This window comes from Cyprinus carpio, chromosome B15 (assembly GCF_018340385.1).
Source record: "Cyprinus carpio isolate SPL01 chromosome B15, ASM1834038v1, whole genome shotgun sequence".
Taxonomy (NCBI): domain Eukaryota; kingdom Metazoa; phylum Chordata; class Actinopteri; order Cypriniformes; family Cyprinidae; genus Cyprinus; species Cyprinus carpio.
In genome coordinates this window covers 6,486,011-6,507,507 of record NC_056611.1, presented here as the reverse complement: position 1 = coordinate 6,507,507, position 21,497 = coordinate 6,486,011, and the positions used below count along the sequence as shown (strand labels likewise).

Here is a 21,497-nt window from a genome sequence, read left to right as displayed (position 1 = left end):
TTTGGTTCTCGAGATCAACTCACTGATCTGGTTACACTGTAGTCGAAGTATTAAAATAAAAAAAAATTGTATAAGTTTGACTTTCTTAAAGCTTTAAAAGCTTCAGCCCCTAATCATTGAAATTGTGTGAAAAAGAACAACTATATATGAAATAGAATATATACTATATATATATATATATATATATATATATATATATATATGGTTTTTTTTTTTTTTTTTTACAAATTTCTTCATTTGTGCTCCACATTAGTAAGTCAGTCATGTAGGTTCAGAACAAGTGCATTATGACAGAATGTTACATTTTTTGGGTGGACTATCCATTTACATATACACAACTATTTTGTTCAGTCTTGCTGAAAAAACTCAAACCCTGATCACTGTACCAACTAATTTACTAACATTGACATTTGCATGATGAAACTGAAAGCGTTATGACCACCATCCATGGTGTAAGAGGTGTGAGAGCATCCTCTGTTCCATCCAATCAGAACCAAAAATGAGAAACATGAGTTACAGAAAAAAAAGAGTGCGAGAGTCTGAGTAGGAAAGGCAGAGAATTGGACACTCATCTAGGGAAGGGCTGTTGTCGGGAGGGTGAAGCGGGACTAGAGGCTGGTCGATGAAGGGGCGACTGGGTGGGAGACATTCGTGGGCTCAACTCGCCTGTTTGAAGACGCCACAGAAGCTCTTCATTGGTGCGACTCAGTCGTTTCTTCTCGCTGCTCTCTTTCTCAACATACACCTGCAGGTTGGCATTTTCCTCTGAAAGTTGCCTGGTAGAATAGAGGAAACAACTACTGAGCACTATCCGTAGCTTGAAAAGGGTCATGCACTCTTAAAAATAAAGGTTTTATAATGTGGTTTTCACAGCGGTGCCAAAGAACCTTTCAGTAAACAGTTCTTCAAAGAACATCTAGTGTGAAGAACATTAAAAAATAATCGAAAACTTTTTCCACTCCGAAGAACCTTTTATGCAATGGAAAGGTCCAATGAATGTTAAAGGTTCTTCATGGAACCATCAATGCCAGTAAAGAAGTTTTTTAATAGTGTAGCATGGAAATCCTTTCAAACTAAGAAGCCTTTAAAGGTATAAATTAGAAATGTTTTATAAAGACCTGGACATAGCAAGGTTGCGGTCAATCCTGTCTTTTAGGTCTTCATTTTGCTGCTGTAAAACCTGAATACGCTCCTCCAACAGAACATTCTTTTGGGCCTGTGTAAAAACATAACAAATACACTAAATTGACTGAAAAACTCAACATTTCTAATTTCAAATGAGCACTTTAGCTTTATTACTCATAATATACATTTAAATAACATGGAGAATACAGTCATATCAGAGGCCAAAAAAGTGTTTTATTCTGCAGGGGCCAAAAATGTATCTTGGTAACTTTCTATTGTTACTGGACACCTTTTATGGTTGACAAATACATCTGCATAGGACATTTTTAATTTCTAATGGCAGAAGTAATTGAAAAATTTTGGCTTTGCTTGATAACAGATTCACACTGATAGGTGCGAGTATAAGTTTAAGAAGTCTAAAGGCCCCGATATACTTCAAGCTAAATCGACGAATGAACTGGTGTGATGTCATTTCCAACAAAATTAGGCCAAACAAAGCTTGAAACAGTTTCTGGAAAAGTTTGCACATGATGGTAAACACCTTCAAACTACCATTACCATGGCAATTAAATGGCTCTGGGGTTTTCTGCCTTTTTGAGTACACCTTTAAAAACCTCATGACATCTGTCCTGTATAGACCCTTTTGAAAACAGCAAGTTTGAGTAAGACATATGGAAGCAGTGGTCTTTTTTAAAAATAGGCTTTAATTATGCCATGAACTAATCTCGGCTACATGCTGTTTGGCAGGGGGAGGGACATTGTCATTCTACAGAGCATTTGATTGGTCAAAAATGTATGGCAATTTCAGTCATCAAAAAGTTGTCGCACACACACATTTTAAATGTGTATATCTGATAAAAAGTGAAATGTCTTTAATATTTAATATTACATATACTGGTAAAAAAAAATATAGCCTAAATGCACTGTAAGTTGCTTTGGATAAAAGCATCTGCTAAATGCATAAATGTAAATGTAATATTTAAAGCTATCTTTAACATTGTTTTGTAGTGTCTGTTAATGTCATTTACCATTTTTTCCAGCTCTGAAATTTTGAGCTCCTGTTGATGAATCTGCTGGTTCTTCATCTCCAGAACTTCTTTAAGACTCTTTAGGTCTTCCTCAATATGCTGATAAGGAGCAAGGGCATCCTGTACACATAAACAGAAAACAGATGCAAACTACTACATACATCCCAGGACTAACCATAACTGATTTTTTAATATTTGATTATTATTACATTATAAAATATTAATTAAAGGATTAGTTCACTTCCAGAATAAAACTTTCCTGATTATTTCTCAGCCCCATGTCATGCAAGATGTTAATATCTTTCTTTCTTTATTCAGTCAAAAAGAAATTAAGGTTTTTGAGGAAAACATTCGAGGACTTTTCTCCATATAGTAGACTTCAATGGCGGCCAACGGGTTGAAGGTCCAAATTGGCATTTTAATGCAGCTTCAAAGGGCTCTACATGATCCCAGCCAAGGAATTAAGGGTCTTATCTAGCGAAACGATCTGCCATTTTATTAAAAAAAATAAAAATGTAGATATTTTAACCACAAAGGCTTGTTTTGCATGAGCACGACCTCACGCATTACGTAGTCATGTTGGAAAGGTCACATGTGACGTAGGCAGAAGTACTGACCCAGTGTTTACAAAGAGAATTTGCAAAAAAAGTCAAACGCCCTTTACAAAAAAGGTAAAACAACAATGTTGGACAAATTTGAAGATGTAGCAGAAAATGAGATTTTCACCCTACCCTACCTTTTTGAACCGAAGTACACAGAGGAAGAACTTACCACCCGTGACCTTTCAAACTTTGTTAGTTAATGCATGAAGTCCCACATGTGCATTGCACAGCTATAGTGCAAGCTGAGCATTTGTGGTTGAAAAGTATATAATTTTTTATTTAATTTTAGAAAATGATAAGACCCTTATTCATCAACTGGGATCGTGATGAGCCCTCTGAAGCTGCAATTTGGACCTCCAACCCATTGGCCACCTTTGAAGTCCACTAAATTAAGAAAAATCCTGGAATGTTTTCCTCAAAAACTTAATTTCTTTGTGACTGAAGAAAGAAAGACATGAACATCTTGGATGACATGGGGGTGAGTAAATTATCAAGAGTTAGTTATCTGGAAGTGAACAAATCCTTTAACTACAAAGCATTAAAAAAGTGTCCAGCATGTTTCATTACTGTTTCCCAGGATGTCCAGAATTTGCAGAGCTATAATCTAGACAAAAAATGGTGCCCCAAAAATGAAAATACAGATATGTATGAATATTCTTTATTTTCTGGAACACAGATGACAAATTTAGAAAAGTCTGGGGATTAACTCTTGTTTTAATACCACTGGCCACACACAAAAAAAGAATATGAAGAACAGTACCACTATCTGCTCATCTGTGCTTCTGCGGAGTGCTTCTTCAAAGCGCTTGGCCCGGTCTCGCAGAGCGCGGTTCTGAAATGTCAAGGTGTCCACCTGATCCTAAACGCAGCACAGAAACACATGCTATTATAAAGAAAAGGGTAAAAACAATGTACAGTGCATGCTGGCATTAAAAGCAGGACCATACAGTACCTGCAGTGAGAGTCTGAGCTTCTCAAATTCCTCTTCCATTGACTTCTTTTGCTGCTCATGTGCCATCTTCAGGTCTAAAAACAAACAAGCAGCTCATGTTAGTAACACACTGATGAAAAAGAATTAACAGACAGTTTTAATTCAGTTGTCTGTAGTAATGTTATTAAGGAGGGACTTCAACCAGGAGCTCTCATAGTGGGCCAAACCAATAGCTTCTAGGTAATGATGCCCTAATAATGCAGTCCAAGTAGGCCACTAACTAGTTTTTAGACACAGTTGCTTGGACTTCTGGGAGTGTAATGGATGTGTCTGTCAGCAGGACTCACTCTTGATGGTTCTGGTGTGTTCTTCCTGTAAAGTGGCCAATGTGGCACCATGAGTCGCTTCCATCTCCATCATTGCCCTCTCATGGTTTTCACTCATTTCCTCAATCTAAAACAGAAAACAAAAATGGCTGTCAAATTTGACAGGCGCACTGGAATATTGGATTCTGATTGGTCAATTGAACGATTTTACAATGTATATCTGAATGTTGTCAATAGAAACATACAGTGCCATGCTGCTTTCATTGTCTCTGTTGTCTTTCTCTTTTTCATACCAACACAATTTTGATTAACTCTATGTGCCATTTTGAGACTTGTTGACAATATGAACTTTTAGCTGAAAACTTTTTTTATTACCAAGTTATGACTCTCTACCCACACAGAGGTCACTGATGAACAGAAACACTTGCTATTGGCTGGAATTGCAAATTTGTGTGTTAAAAGTTCAAGGAACTTAAATCTGCGGAAATTTCCATTATATTTGACACCGGAAATTGTTCAGGCAGAAATATACATTTCTTAGATTCCCATTTCACTAAAATTTCGCTTGCAAAATTTCATTGTGCAATGGCACCAAAATGCTTTTTATGAATACACTAGAGTATGTGTACAGTGCGCATGAAGCTAATTTAATAAAGACTGTATGTTTGGCTGTACACATATTTGTATGCTAAGATTTCATTTCAAAATTGAAGTATATTTTGGGCTTAAGGGAAGATGATTACTGAATCATCAGACTACATAGTCATGTAACTACCTTTCCGGGCTTTCTTAACACTCATGAGCCTTCACACCCTGCAATCCTATATGTACAATGCTAAAATAAAAGCCTCTTCAAGGTGCGTCAATAATAATCTCAGTCTTTACACCCTGTTACTTCCTCATCTTACCTGTTCCTGGTGCTGGGAGCGTAGCTGCTCCAGGTGGCTGTTCTGCTGTTGCTGGAGTCGCTGTATCTCAGAGGTGTGCTCCTCTACTAGTCTCTCCTGTAGGGCCTTGAGCTCCTGCTGTTGCTCCTCTTGTAGTCCTTTCAGCTCCCACTCAAAACTCTGCTCCAGCTGGGCCTTCTCACCCTGCAGACGCTCCCACTGCTGAACGCTGTCCACTAGAGAGACAGAAAATAGTTTGTTATGGTCACGCTTAACCTTTAGAAAATGTTTATGCTGATGATATATGTTGAATGTTGATAATTTGCAACCCTGTTCCTTTCAACCTTGGTACCTATTCTACTGAACAAATTAAATAATATATGACGTGTTATTTTCCATTCATTAAAGTCTAAACATTTAATTTTAATCCTAACAGATTTAAAGCATAGAGAATAAAAGGGGGAATCATTCTGTAACATGGTTGAATGCAAAAGAGCACAGACAAATACATTGTTTATGGTCATTAAAGTTAGTACAAATTAAACATTTTTACTGTATTCAACTAAATCTCAATTAAAATTATGATGTATTATTTTACATGAGATATTTAATGCTTATTTGAACATCATAGGACATCATGTATTAGAGACGAAAATCATGAAGTGTTGCTTTACGTCTGCATGATGTGAGATGAGTCACATGCCAAATTAAATATGAGGGAGATGGGAAGAGAAAAATGCAGTTTACAAATATGTAATCGGAGAAGGTCTATATAGTTTCTTTCTTATTTTATGGTTGAAGTCATCCTAACATTTGTGAGTATGGTGTAGCACATGTGTCAGCATGAGATCACTGTGAAGTATGGTGTTTTTATTTTTATTTTTTTATGTCTGGGCCAGAAGAGACTTACCCACTTCATCCCTGATCCTGGCTAACTGCAGGGACAACTCCCTCTCCTTCACGACAGCATTCTCACTCTGCAAGACACACACACAAGCTCAGATGAGTATAAGGGACAATTATGCAGAGGAATGGGTTTAAAAATAGTAAAATGTGCTCAAAGCATTGTTAAATTAGTTTGTAATAAATTAACATGAGGGATGAATCTGCAGAAATCTGTACTTTGTGCATGCCTGGTTATGGATACAATTTTCATTAACAACAATTTAACATACCAACCAAAATACCACTTTAAATGAGATTCCTGTATACCAGTGTCAAGCAGTGACTTCTTTGATATCTAATTTATTAATTTGACAAATATGAAACACCATGGCAGGTGTCAGTTTAAAAGTACTGTTGCTAGGAACAGCCCTTATGTTGTAGTGCCTTTCTAAGAGACACACATGCTTAGATAAACATATGATAAAAAACACAAAAAAAACAATTGACAAGAAAAGCATGGAATAATAAATCAACAAAAAATAATCAAAAAACATTCAGACTAGGCACTAAAAAAAACAAAAACAAAAAAAAAAACTTGTGGACAGACTTTCTTGTGCATGAAATCAGGCACCAAAGCTGTTGTGAATCCACTCCCCCGAATCCATCCTTAACTGGCACAGATTTGCAGAAAATTAAAGTCATTTGGCAAATAATAATTTACAGACTGTTACTTTTACATATTTCCCACATTTTATCATGTAACCCTTACGATACACTTCAAATGACAGTGGAATTTTACAGTAATCATAGTATTTAGCTAGTTCCCAAACTCCCTTCCCTCAAATGGCTTGGGTGTGCAGAGCATTCACAGCTTAAAAGGACTACACACCTCTGCTGTATACCTGCAGCACACATAATTATAAACAAAACAGAAAGTTCTTCTAGCCTTAAAATAAACCAGCACGCTCCAGATAACCATGCCACAGAGCTTAATCTGCACTAATTACACTAGGAGTAGCTGTATCTGTTAATAACACACATTTACTCCACAGTGACGTAAACAACCACGTCTATACATGGGCAATGATGATTGATTGATGATGCCACAATACAGTGAGATGCTAATGATCCATACTTGTTTATAAGAATCAGTGTCAGCAAATGATACAGCATGAGTCAGCATTTTAACATTAGCAGTCCTGAATCTTACACTCATTCAATTCCAAATACCAGCTGAGATCCCACTGCATTTGCTATTTTAAAACACCTCTATGGACAGTGACTGCCAGTGTGAAAAGTATTTTGGTAGTACCATAGTAATTCCATGATACTGAAATCCATGCACCATTGTATTAACAAGGTACTTCCCAGGAATACCATGTCACCAACATACAGTAGTACAAGTCCAAAATGGTAGCACTGTACTTAAAAAATAAATAAATAAATGAATAAGTTGACAAAAGTTTAACAAACTCTTATTAAAAATAGTTTCTTCACCAAATGGAGACGCTAAAATAATGACTGTTGTAAAGCAATGTCTGTTTTTTTTTTTTTTTTACATTTTTAAATAAAATTGATTAAATAAGTTAACAAAAAAGATACAAAAGACACACAATTTGTCGTGCATCGTGCCTTAAATAGATGCTGCTAGCCTTTTTGATTTATAACCCTCTCATACAGTATGTAAACTAACAGCAGGGTCAAGACCCTATGTCCCCACGAATGCCCTGACCTGTCATCATTGTGTCCCTTCTTCAGATCTCACCCAATCAGATTTTCCTCCAGCACACAAGATGTCACGCAGATCCCTGGAGAGTCTTTCCATGAATACAAATCTGACTGCCTTATCTTCACCGTGGTTACCTCACCTACTTTGGTTTCCTGCTGTGAAAGGTCTAGAATAGTGAGAGCAAGGCGGTCTCAAGGAATCAGTCCCCACCTATAAAACAAAAGAGCAATCTGCAGGGCTTAACACTGTTACTCCCCAACACACCTACAACACTGAACGTGCTTAAAACAAATATGGACTTTCTAATAAGTGTTTTGTACTAGGCATTTTGATTACTACTGCTCATCTTGAGGATTAGTGATTAAAAAACTATAACCCTAAGTATTACATTTTTGTTCTGTAACACCGTCTGTGCTAAAGACATTACAATACTTCAAATCATATGGTTGTTGATTAGAGGTATCCCCTACATTTACACTAAATGAACCAGCCTTGGCCCAGTAGGTATAGCAGTCACCCTAGAGACTGCATAGCAACATGCTTAATTCCACTAACAACTAACATGCACTAACAACACCTTAGGAATCCCCCGGGAATAATCTTGGCAACCACCATTAACAGCTCAGTGACTACACAGTAACCTGCAAACAACTACACCCAATACCTTAGCAACCACATAGCAACACCCTAGCAGCCACCCAGAACACTTACGCATAGTAACCCGCAAAAAAACAACCCACAACACCTTAGAAACAACATAGCAACACCCTAACAACCACCCAGAACACTTTAGCATAGTATCCCACAAAAAACAACCCACAACACCTTAGAAGCTACATAGCAACACCTTAACAACCACCCAGAACACTTTAGCATAGTATCCCACAAAAAACAACCCACAACACCTCAGAAAACACATAGCAACACCCAAACAACCACCCAGAAAACTTAAGCAATCAGGTAGTAACCTGCGAAAAACAACCCACAACACCTTAGAAACCACATAGCAACACCCTAAGAACCACCCAGAACACTATAGCATAATAACCCGCAAACCACACCCACCTACAAAAGAACAACAACCCAGAGAACACCTATAGCATAATAACCCGCCAAAAAAAAACACCTATAGACCCAACACCCTAAGAACCACCCAGAACACTATAGCATAATAACCCGCAAAAAACAACCCACAAAAACAACCCACAACACCTTAAAAAACACAGCAAAACACCAAAAAAAACCAACAAGAACACTATAGCATAATAACCCGCAAAAAAACAACCCACAAAAACAACCCACAAAACCTTAGAAACCACACAGCAACACCCAAACAACCAGCCAGAACACCTTAGTTTAGTAACCTTAAAAGAAATCTCACAAGACCTTAAAAACCACATACCACCCACTCTAACATTGTCATGACAAGTTTTGCAAGGGCAACATAACACTTTTTTCAGAAAATTTTAATATCCAATTAGCAATGTTTATATTAACACTATCAAATACAATATCATTTTTTTATTTATTTTTTAATAGGTCAATAAAAACCAAAAGTGCAATAAAATCTAATGATATCAGACCTCCCACATCAAGTGTCAACAGTCAGGGTGGGGTGTTTCCGTCACTAAAAGAGCACATGTTTGTTCTCACTGACAGCACACACACTACCATCATCACAAACTATATAAAACATGACAGTAGAATGAAATAAACAAGGTCTTACGCAAAAACCATCACTGATTCTACTTTAGCAAACAAGTCACAGAGCAAGAAAGCAGCATAACACACACTATTCTTGCTGTTGTTTTACCGTAGTATCCAAACAGCATGTAGGATGGAGACACAGAGAGAGATTACAGCAATACTGGCTCATGCTACGGCAGAATGTAGCTTTATAAAAACGTGTCGGGGGAATACCATACGCACGCCACACGAGAGAGAGAGAAATGAGGAGAGAGAGGGAGTGGAGGAAAGACGGACAGGCAGAGTGAGGGAGAAGGCAGGAGAATAAGATAAAAATTACCCAACAAGCCTTACCTAATCCTGTGTTTAGCGTCATTGCCTGACTACTGCAACAATGAGTACCGTGAGTCTGCGATTTCACACATGTTCTTCAGACAACCAACCAAGCGTCTCGCCCTCTCTCTCTCATACACACACACTCAAGGATGTTGAGAGGAGGAGGGGTGAGATGATGGAGAGATAGAGGAACAGGAGGATGGGATCAATAAAGAACAAAATAACACGTGTTCATTGTCTGATACTAAAGTCTACTGGGAATGAACACACATTTTTATCCAAACAGATGAAAGAAAGCATTCCAGATGACATATAAAGAATTTGTTATATAGTATAGTACCAACACTTAACCTATGATAATCTTGAAATAAATTATGCTCTAAAAACAGTCCTATGCAAAAAAAAAAAGAAAATTAAAATTAAGAAATTTTATACTTTATAATGATGCAACAGACCAAAAAAAAAAGGAACAAAAAACTGACAAACTAAAAGTAACACTGAAAGGAGCAATTCACATAGCAATAATACAGTATAGCAATTCCTATGAAACCATTCAGAATATCTCATGCTGCCTTTACCTGCTATCGGAAATTTACAACTTCCCACCTCTGAAGTTATAATTATGAGTTTGTATAAAGTGTTTTGTTGTCAGAAAGAACAGGAATCATGGAGGACGGCCAATTCATGAGTTCATTCTTGCCTATTTCTCAGGGAAATCTTATTAAAATCAAATAATATTTAGTCAATGTCCAACAGGCTTTGATCACAACATGTTTCGAGTTCACTGGTAACCATATAAACAATCACTGTGCTATAGATATTCATCTGGCTGGCGATTCTGAAATTTCAATCAAATAAATGCTATTTTCGCTGTGTTCAATGCATAAAATAAGCATCACATGGTTATTTATATATAAAAATATACATAATTGTAATGGCAGGAGAAACCAATGTAGATGTTGCGGGAAAAAATATTAAAACTTATCCATACTCCAACTGTATTTCTCCGCTCCACCATGATTAAAGTTTATGGCCCACCCAACTCAGGGTATCATAAAGGGTTCCCCAGTTGTAAATACAACTTGAGAGGTTGTTCATGACCAGGAAACTCGTATTTATGATCATTTCGATAGCATGTGAATGCAGCATTATTATTTGCATGGCAATTTAACAATAGCAGACAGTGACCAGTGGCTGTCAAGATCCCAAAAGGTCATAAACACACCATAGCTGTTTGTAAAACTTGTGTACAACCACTTAAAACACCTTAGCAACTACATAAAGCCCAAGCAACCATCCAGAACACCCTAGACTACAAAGCATCATACAAACAATCCCTCATCAAAGCACAGCAACAATATAATACCCAAGAATAATGCCCATCCAGAAAACCCTAGCAACCGCACAGCGACATGCAAATAAGTCACAACACCTTAGCAATGCCAGAGCAACCAACCAAAACACCCTAGTGACTGCATAGCAACATGCTTACCACTACTTTAGCACTTACTTTCCCACCAGGACACGCCACCTAAGGTGAATTCAGTGGCGAAACATCCTCCGAAAAAGGAGTAAAACGATTATCTGCTTAAATTAAATGCAGTTGGACTTTAACAGTGATCCTTACACCTTACTAAAGAACCAGTGGCCCATGGACATTGACGTTTGGCTCTTCTGATTTGCATGCATAGGAAATACATAAAGCAAAGCCTGTTAACTCTGTATCTGCTAGCCAATAGTATAAATACAATATACTAGGTAGTTATAAATCAGGATGGTTATTTATATTGTATAGGGTACAATGGGGCTAAAGGCGCCCCGGGGTAAAAGGCGCCTTTGATATTATTTTCATCTAAACCACTAGATGGCAAAAAATGTGGCGTAGCAATTTCCAAAACATTCGTTTTTCAAGATGCATGTGTATTTTTGTCTGATCCTTGATGCTATCATGCGCAGCAGCGCAAAGTTGATTCCGTGCTTACTTGATCTAATATTTTATGTTTTTTAAAATGTTGTAGATTTAAGTAGCAAATGAGAATAATCTAAAATCAATGCATATATTTTGAGACAAAAGACTTCTCTATGATTTTCAGTTTTGTGTAAGATAATTAAAGCAACAATTTTTAAATAATGAAAGGATATATAATAGTATGGTATTTAAGGGTAAAAAGCGCCCCTGCTGTTAAGGCTAAAGGCGCACAGTAATTAACATGATAATTAATAGATGGCTGACTTTCCCATTTGTTGACATGATATGGTTAGATTCAGATGGTAAATATCATATATTATGTTGGGTGTCCATATTAGATATAATCACCATGTTTAGAATGGAACCATCAAATTTAAAAAAAATTGTTTCTGTATTTTAAAATATATTTTTATATTAACATATTTCAATGACAGTATATTTATTGAACAAATTTGTTTTTTGTTTTTTTTTCAAAATAAGCAGAAAATATTTCAAACTTTGCTAAAGTGATTGTTTAAACAAGTATTCAATTAAACATTACGTAAACATATGTAAACATCTTTTATGTGAAATATCTTATTTATTCAGGTCAGTACTAAATAAATCCCTCTTATTTTGGTAAAATAAATAACATTTTGATGCTTCTGCAATGTGTTCAGTAGGTGGCCAACCAAAATGCAAATTACCGCTGCGTGTACCGCCGCTGCAGGGCCAGTCGTGTGTTAAAGTCGTTCACGAAACTTGTTGTATTGAATGTTCAAATAATGAAATAAAACAACAATAACATTATAATATAACATTATAACATCCTCAAATTTACAGTGAGGGTTAATTTCAAAGCATGGGATAATGTAGACTACAGCCTACGCATCAAAAAAAAATGCTCTTTGCATTTTATGGTTATTAAACAGTCATTATGAAAACCATTCAATTTGCATGTAAACTTTTGACTTCAACTGTAAGAAAATATTAAATGGAGTTGTTAGTACAATGTTAAGAGTATAATTTTACCAGAAAATTCAGCATATCCAACACAAAAAAGTAAATGCAAATCCATGTTTCACTGCCAGGCTTCCAGTGGTTTCTGGGAATCACACTGCTCTCATTTGGGTGAGTTTGTGGTTAAGAAATTGCCCTTTCACATTGCTCCAAACTTCTTTGAAATTAGTGTTCTTCAAATTGTAGATGAGATGTTTAAGCTTAAATGACAATTAATTTTTGTCTTGTCCCTAAGTTGCCATGAAGCAGGGCTGAGTTGCCCTCCAACCAGCATCACATGATCAGATGATTACATCATGCAGGGAATCAGAAGCTCTGCTTTTATAGCAGTGATGGGAAGTCAGGCTCATTTCCACAAATTGAATCTTTCGAACAGTCAGTTTTCTAAACAATTATTCAGCTGTTAACTTTGAATTCTGGGTCATCCCTGTTTAGGATTGAACCTGCAACCACTGTGGGTCTTTGGGTCTTAACTATTCAGTTACCAGCACACCAGCATTTACAGCTTTGACAGTGTGTTACCTTCTGGCAGAAGTGTTGTGTGGTTAGGGTGAACACATCCAAGCATCGTGAAGACTTCCTGAGCTCGTCCTGCAGGGTGATCAGCTGCCGAGCCTGATCTTCACATCTCTCTTTCAGTCTCTGTACCATCAACCGCTCCCGCTCAGCATCCACGCCCTCTGCACGCCCACCCAGACGGGCCACACATGACTTCTGACGGACTGTAGGATGAACAAAACATATGAAAAAAGAGCATAAAGAAAATGAAAAGTGTTAGTATGAGATTAAGATTATTATTACAAAATTAGTGAATTTTGACTGTGATAGGCTTTGTAAGATTCTCTCAGTTTATTTTAAACTACAAGTATGCTTGAAATATGACTGCAATTCATGTAATTTCATACATGTGTCATTTAAGTCAATTACTGTAAATTATTGCTTAATTAAATGTTTCATATTTACAGCTGTATAACGACCATATGTTAATGTGACCATAAAGACTATGTTTAGGTCAAACATTCAGCAGTTACTGCTGACTTGCAAGAACACACATAATGCTCCCTGATGAGTCAGCTCAGAGATGATGGCGTCAGGATTACATAATCCATAAATATATGTAACATATGTATGGTAAAACAGTGAAGCCCATGAGTGAAAATACTTCTATTTACCAGACTTTTCAAATTTTAAACAAAATTAATTTATTAGAATTTTTTATTTTATTATTATTTTTTTTTGCATATGTGAATTTAAAATGTACATACATATACACATATACAGGTATACACACTACTGTCCAAAAGGTTAGGGCCAGTAAGATTTATTTTTTTTAAATTAATACTTTTACGGATGATCAAAAGTAACATAAATGATGACATTATAAGAGAGTTTCATTTCAAATAAATGCTGTTATTTTGAATTTTCTATTCAAATACATTTTTATTCAAGTTCATTAAAGAATCCTGAAGAAAATGTATCATGGTCTCCACAAAAATATTAAGCAGCAAAAACTGATTTTAACATTCATAATAATAAGAAATATTTCTTGAGGACAAAATCAGCTTCTTAGAATGATTTCCAAAGGATCATGTGACACTGAAGTATTTTCTCATGAAAATGCAGCTTTGCATCCCAGGAATAATTTACATTTTAAAGTATATCAAAAAAGAAAATATTTATTCTTCTAAACTGTAAAAATATTTCACATTATTACTGTTTTACTGTATTTTTGATCAAATAAATTAAGTCTTGGTGACCATAAGAGACTTCTTTCAAAATCATAAAAAAAGACTTTAGAATATCTTTTTATAAATATGCATGTATTTCATTTGTAAATGTTTTCAAACTAACATTATATATTGGTATTTCAATTTATTGTGTATTTTAACTGAATTATTGAGGAAACAAAAAATTGTATTAGTGGAGAAACATTAGCGAGGGAATTACTTGCCAGTTTCCTAATGGAAGTCTTTAGTCTTCACAGTGTTGCTATGACAACCACTGGTAGCCAGTTAATAAGGAATGGGAGATGACAGTGGGAGGAGTGGCAGCAGCGGAGCAGAATAAAAAGACATCACACACTCACCAGGGGACTGAGGCTTGGGAGAGACCACTGCAAACCTCTTCGGGGATGACACAATGGGTCGGGTGATTTCTCCATCCCTTTGAAACTCCTTTCTAGAGGCTGAATGAGAAACAGATATTTATATACTGTTGTAAATGAGAACTAGTTACAGTTCCAACAGTATGTACATATAATACATTTATGAAAAAATACTGAGCACCATCAAATCAAAAAGTTATTCTAATAAAAAAAAAAAACTCACAGATAAATTCTGCAATCAAAACCAGCTTTATATAAAGATGAAGTAAATGCCTTAAGTGTCCTCTAGCTGGAGCCCTTGGCCCACTAATGTTCACTTTCTTCCACTGTGACTGCAGTGTCAAGTTAGCATGAACAGCTCTGATGATATGATATCATATGATAAAAGCTCATATGAAAAAAAAACCTTTCCTCGAAATCAACACTGAAGAGCATGTGTTTATATTGAACTTTCTATTCATCAAAGAATAGACTAACGAAAGAATCTAAATTTCACTGTATCAGTTTCCACAAAAATATTAAGACAACTGTTTTCAGAAATGCTTCTTGAGCAGCAAATTAGCATAATAGAATATTTTTTTGAAAGATCTTGTGACACTGAAGAGTAATGCCTGCTTGAAAATTCAGCTTTGCCATTACAGAAATAAATTACATTTTAAAATTTATCCAAATAGAAAATAGTTATTTTAAATTATAATAGTACTTCACAGTGTTATTGTTTTTACTGCATTTTTATTTAACAAATGAAATGCAGCTTAACATTTAGCTTAATTAGTATATAATGCTCATTGTTTTAGTTTTTTAGTTCATTTAAATGCACACAGCACTGAACACACACCAGGAGCAGTGGGCAGCAGCACAGTTGGGAGTTTGGTGCCTGGCTCTAAGGTCTCACCCATAGACTCTGGTATTGTTACTAGATTTTGCTTCATTTTCTAGAATAGTCTATAGATTAAGAATATTACTCTTTTATTATTCTAATGATGTCTTCAGTTATCAACAGGCTACTTTAGTGATATACAGACTATAATATGTGTATGTGTGTGTGTATGTGTGTGTGTGTGTGTGTGTGTGTGTGTGTGTGTGTGTGTGTGTGTGTGTGTGTGTTTATTTAGTGCAACTGTAATAATACTGCAGATAATTGTATTTATAAATTTTGATATCCCACAATAAACAGATATCAGTAGACAGACAATATCCTCTGTATTTCTGCAAAAATGCAGTTGATGTACATTTATTGTACATGACAGAGGTATTTTTGTACAATGTAAATGTGTGTTATTTTCATATTCATATTCATTAGTATGAATCCTGTTGTCATGGTGACAGCAGCATGCTCTGTCACTGACACACCTCTGCACACAGGGTCACATGACTTTACCGAGACACAACACTGGTCACATAATAAACGAGCTGACAGTGGCATCACTCACCCACGGGTGAGGCACGGAGGGGCGGGTGCAGAGATCGGCGGGCTGAGGGCGGGGGGCTGCTGCGGTTCTGACTCCTGCCACTGCTGCTCTCAGCAGGAGGGAGAGGAGAGCGCGAGAGGAGAGTTTCATCACTGCTGCTGTGTGGACCTATGGAGAGCCAAATAAGAAGAAAATCCTTTTTCTGCTGTCCTATACTGTTATACTTTTATTATACAATTTAATACATGTTTAAACTTATTATACAATTAAATAGTTCTATAGTAGCGGTATTTGAATTGTTTTATCCCTTTAATGAATTGATTATACTTCACTATACATTTAATTATACTTTGGATAAAACATATCTTAGATGGAAGTTTTAAATATGTATGTATGTACAGTATATTGCCAAAAGTATTGGGACACCCCCATTCTCACATGACAATGTCTCTGTGTATAAGGCAAGAAATGGTTCAAAACTGTTGCAACAGAGATGGAAATACATTTTTTTAATACATGTTTCCATCTTTGCTGCCACAGTTTCGGAAGTGCCTTTTTCTGTTCTAAAGAAGTGGGTGTTCCCAATACTTCAACAAAGGTCTTGAAAAAGCTGACGCATCCTCCTTCAAGCTCACACAACCTACTACAGCCCTAAGTAATACCTACAGTAGTATGTAATAAGTACAGAAATACCTAAGTAAATGCAAAGTGGATGCAAGGTGAGATAAATGTGACTCAAATCATGATTAATGGGACACTGATTGAGATCAATAAGTCAAGTCAAGTGTAAAGTTGTCAAGGATTTAACTATACATAATACAGGGTTGTTGTTGTTGTTGTTACTGTTGTGTGTGCTCCAGGTTATGACCAAAGCCGAATACCTTACTCGGAAAACCATAGATATTGGCTTCAAAACAAATTATGAATTCAAACAATGAAACGGTAAAATATTTTGGTCATTGTGTTTGCTAGGTAACAGGTGAGCCCGGGAACAGCACAATATTATACATTAATCTCTAAAATTACTACGCAATAATGAGTGTGTGAAGTTAGAGCAAGTGAGTGTAAACCTTATGAATGAAATGAGCACATAATGATGGCACATCAAACAGTTACGCTGTCGTCACTGTGCATCTCTAACAAACAGTGCCAAGGGTAAAATCAACTAAGGTACTGAATTATACACATTTTCTGCTATTTGATATGTCTATTTAAATTCATAATATAATTACCCTTAAACACCTGTTTATGGTGCATGTGATGCACTGGCAAAAGGCTTAAAGTCTTTTAAGGATTCTGTAGTAATATATATATATATATAAATAAATGCACATTTTTAAATATATTTTAAAATAAATAAATAAATAAAATATTAATGAAAGCTTTTAATAATCACTGACAATGTGGCTTATTTCTTTCCAATTAGTCAAATGGCCCACGAATAAGTCAGATGGTCATCTTTAAAAATGTATGTGACATTAATAAATCACAGACAATACTTACATGGATGCAGGTCTTGCTTTTCAATATCCCTTTTTAAAATGAAAGTGAAAAGTGGTACAAAATACCCCAGTAATGAAAACATTTGTATTGCCAATTTGTCCGTTAGTAGAGGAAACACATCCAGGATCTATACTTGAGATGACAATAAACATCATCTGCTTTCATAAAGTCAATCTGATATTAAAACTCCACAGAGTTGCCAAAAAGTTCCAAACCAACAACGAGTCTCAAAGATTAATTACACTGTTTTATGGGTAGACTAAACTTTAACTTAAAACCCTTGCAAAATAGTAGAAGCCCAACTCCTCTTCAACTCCTCCACTTTCCCAGAGAAGATATAAGAGTGAAAGTGGCGACTCAGGCCTAGTTATGGACACTCTAACTTGGGTAGGGTCGACAGCTGTCCTTTATGTTTTATCTACCAAGCACAGCATCGAACAAAAATGCCACATGCATGTACAAGTTCTGGATTTAAATAACAAGCCAGGAGTCTTTGGGTTTTTAAGAGAGGACATAAAAGGCGCCACTGTTGACCCCTCAGCTGTCCAAGCTGAGAGACAAATGTGTCCCCACTATAGCATCAGACATGTCGGGACGTCTGTTGATGTCATAAATGGGATGCTAAACAAGGGTGTGGTTTATTAACACACTGTACTTACAGTACAAGAACATTCAACAATAAACCTGAGGGAGAAAGAGAGCAAGAGAGAGAGAATCACAGTCTCTGTACTGTGAGAACACATACATTACACTCAGCAGTTTAGTGACACTGTTTGCTAGACTCAGCATTTATCTGCAGTCTTGAGGGAATGACTGCAGAGAAATAGTCTATAAATGAATAAGAGGACACTCTAGCCTTGAATGTAAGGACGAGCCCTTCTATATGCCCTGCCTCAAATTCCTGTTTGAATAGAAATATTAAGGAGGCTTATAATTCTTGGACAAACTTACTGTACAGAGTCAGTTAAGAGAACTCCTCATTTTGGCAGTAAATAAATAAATAAATAAATAAAAGAAATCACTTTAGCCTTTTGTGTCTTACAAATTATTTAAATACTATCACTGTAATTTTGGAACTTATATACTTAATTTGCATGTTATCAAAATACTATCACTTCAATAATTATACATATATATATATATATATATATATATATATATATATATATATATATATATATATATATATATATATATATATATATATACATTATAAAGAATCTGATCTAAATTAATGACTACAATGCAATCATATGCTGCAGAAGCACAGTTTGCCAGATAATGTCTGGTTATAACAATCAGATCTGTTCATTTAGTCAAATGAAAACAGAAAAAAAGACAGGAGAATCATAACACAACTTTTTTTTTCTAGAAAAATCTGTAGATTAGTGCTTTCTGCCTATGAATATAATAGGTGCATAGACACCAGACAGAGGCAGATTTCTGCAGTAATGCTCTTTTTGTTTCAATTGCACTTCCTCTTCACAACAACACTGTTTATGTTTATGGTTTCAAATATCTCAGCCCACCACAGCACAGGCAAATACAATTATAAAACAACACGCACAGTCTCTATATTTCTCCAACTTCATTAAAAAAAACAAACACACACACACTTAAAACCCATTGACCTCAATGCAATTCTGCAATAAGTAATATAACATGTCTTATGACAGGTGGTCCGAACTTTAAAATGACTATTATGATGTCTGTTTTAATCATGGATGATATTTCAGACTTACTGGGATTTCGATACTAAGTAACTTCCATTTTTGAAAGACTGGAATACACCGCTCTATTTGTCTTACGTTTTGAGATGCCTCGTCTTGCACAGACACAGAGCAACCAGCAGGGTGTTGTAGACATTGATTGTACTTTGTATCTACCAGGCAGAAGGCTTATGACAGGAAGAGTTGGATAATCCAAAAGACCCAAACTAATCCTGACACAATACGAATACTAAAGCATGTGGTCTGAGAATGGGCCTTTTTGGTAATTCCTACACTTTTGAGAATTTAGACTGTCAGACAAAAAAAAAAACATTCATTCGCAACAGGAAATTCATTCTTACAAGAGCTTAAAGGTAAAAACAGTACAATAAACATCACAACTAGCTGAAGCCTACAAATCAGTTGAACCCAGAACTGTTAAACTCAGGTGTCCCAGTCTGTGACAACTGTCTGTTTTGGATGTGGCTGACAATAGTTTTATGACAGAAAGAGTTGTAACACTTACGGCTGGATCGGCAGGGGCCACTGTGTGTGCTGTCATTTGATTGGTTGCTGGACACAGAAGACACGCTAGCACTGCGGACAAAACCAAAGGTGGCCAGTCTAGCAGGAGGCAGATGGGAGAAGCCAGGAGGACGCAGTCCAGATTGACCCGGTTTGGGGAGCATAAATTTGGGGGCCACACCCAATGCTAGTCTCTTATGATCCACTGTAAAGCAGAAGATAAATTGTAATATTCCCTCAAACAAATCTCATAAGTTCATTTATAGATATCATGGCTTGAAATTACTTTCTACAAACCATTAAAATAAATAAAATAAATATCTAAACATGATAATACAACTTTCTGTCATGTAACTTTAGATGGCACATGCCGATAGGTATCTAGTTCAATCTGATATAATCACATCTTTTTGTGATTTTTAGTTGCATCATCAGCCAATGAGCTTGCTGCTCAACAATCAAATACTAAGCCAGTGTTGGCTATATGGCAGTTTGCAGTGTGCTTCAGAAACCCTCCACCCTCCCCAGCTCCACCTGTATAGATCTGCTACGGGGTAATTTCATGTAGCCTATGCTATAGATTTGGGGGTAATTTTATGTACGTTATACTGTAGCAGCAGCATGTCTGTGGATGTATTAGCAGTAGCAAATCTCGGTACTTGCTACACCGCAGCAGCAGCGTAGCAGATCTATTCCTCCAAGACCAAACACATTAACATTGCCATGTATATTACCATCCTAAACTAAGAGTTGTCATGACAGAACTAATACAATGTACCATACCATATAAGGAGAAGAAAATGAAACTGCACACAAATATTTAAAAAATTTGTAAAATAGTTCTTGCAACTTAAATTCCGGACACAAAAGAACTTAGCAGTGTGAATCTTTGCCCACTTAAGGTGTATGCAAAGTAGTATTGGTCTAAAAGAGCTCTTTTTTAAATACCTGTCAATATGGATAGATATATGATATGTAGTTTGTATTCAGCTCATCAACAACCAGTAAAAAAGTAGAGTTTTTAAGGGTGTAGATATTTTCATTTCACAATTCTGACAATTTTAGTGATCCTTTTATGAGATTAAGTATTCTGAATCATTACATTAAAAAGCTGTAAGTATGTGACTAGTTATCTCCACAGTCTTCTTGCCATCATGGATTTTACATTTCAAAAAAGAAAAGAAGCATCTGAAAGAATCAATATAATTCTAGAACCAAAATGACTGCAGTTCATAACCTCAGCTGATGGAATGTCTGTGTTTGGCCATTACGCTAAGAAACAAGTCTGATTCTGAGTACTGGCAGTATAGAGCTATGTAGTTAATCATTTAGATTCCTGTCTAGCTTAATAAGATATATTTTAAGAAAATGTCTAATACAAATCAATACTGCTTAATTAAACATTGCACATTCTGAAGAAAGTCAACTGACAACTGGAAACTTGACTTTGAAGGTTTTAGTGCCTACTGACCTACAGGTTCCTGGTGACTACTTGGGGCCTGAACAGATGGAGAGGTGTAACTGAGGGGTGACGCTGACCTTTGACCTGGTAATACCATCCTGTTCTTAGTAGCAGGCTGTCTGGTGACAGCTCCAAGGCCAAGCTGAGGCCTTAAGGCTCTCGGAAAGCGGAAAACGGCAGCAGCAGCATCATGGGTATTAAGCTGAACCGCTCTACCACCCTGAAACCGTAAGAAGCATCCATTGATGTCTTTGTTACCACAAATTTAATAAAGCAGGT

At 36.1% G+C, this 21,497-nt stretch overlaps 1 protein-coding gene across 1 annotated transcript in view; it reads right to left on the bottom strand.

Annotated features, from left to right (window-relative positions):
* Positions 1-214: 214 nt before the first annotated feature.
* LOC109052048 (microtubule-associated tumor suppressor candidate 2-like) overlaps positions 215-21,497 on the bottom strand; it is a 31,996-nt gene continuing 10,713 nt past the window's right edge. The window contains exons 3-15 of the mRNA XM_042739015.1: positions 21,228-21,438; positions 19,758-19,961; positions 16,041-16,187; positions 14,590-14,688; positions 13,026-13,225; positions 5,810-5,876; positions 4,921-5,135; positions 4,034-4,139; positions 3,708-3,781; positions 3,516-3,614; positions 2,154-2,273; positions 1,119-1,216; positions 215-776 (exon numbers count right to left, since the gene is read on the bottom strand). Coding sequence (XP_042594949.1) covers positions 569-776; positions 1,119-1,216; positions 2,154-2,273; positions 3,516-3,614; positions 3,708-3,781; positions 4,034-4,139; positions 4,921-5,135; positions 5,810-5,876; positions 13,026-13,225; positions 14,590-14,688; positions 16,041-16,187; positions 19,758-19,961; positions 21,228-21,438 — 1,848 coding nt within the window. The 3' untranslated portion in view covers positions 215-568. The remainder of the gene's footprint in view (positions 777-1,118; positions 1,217-2,153; positions 2,274-3,515; positions 3,615-3,707; positions 3,782-4,033; positions 4,140-4,920; positions 5,136-5,809; positions 5,877-13,025; positions 13,226-14,589; positions 14,689-16,040; positions 16,188-19,757; positions 19,962-21,227; positions 21,439-21,497) is intronic.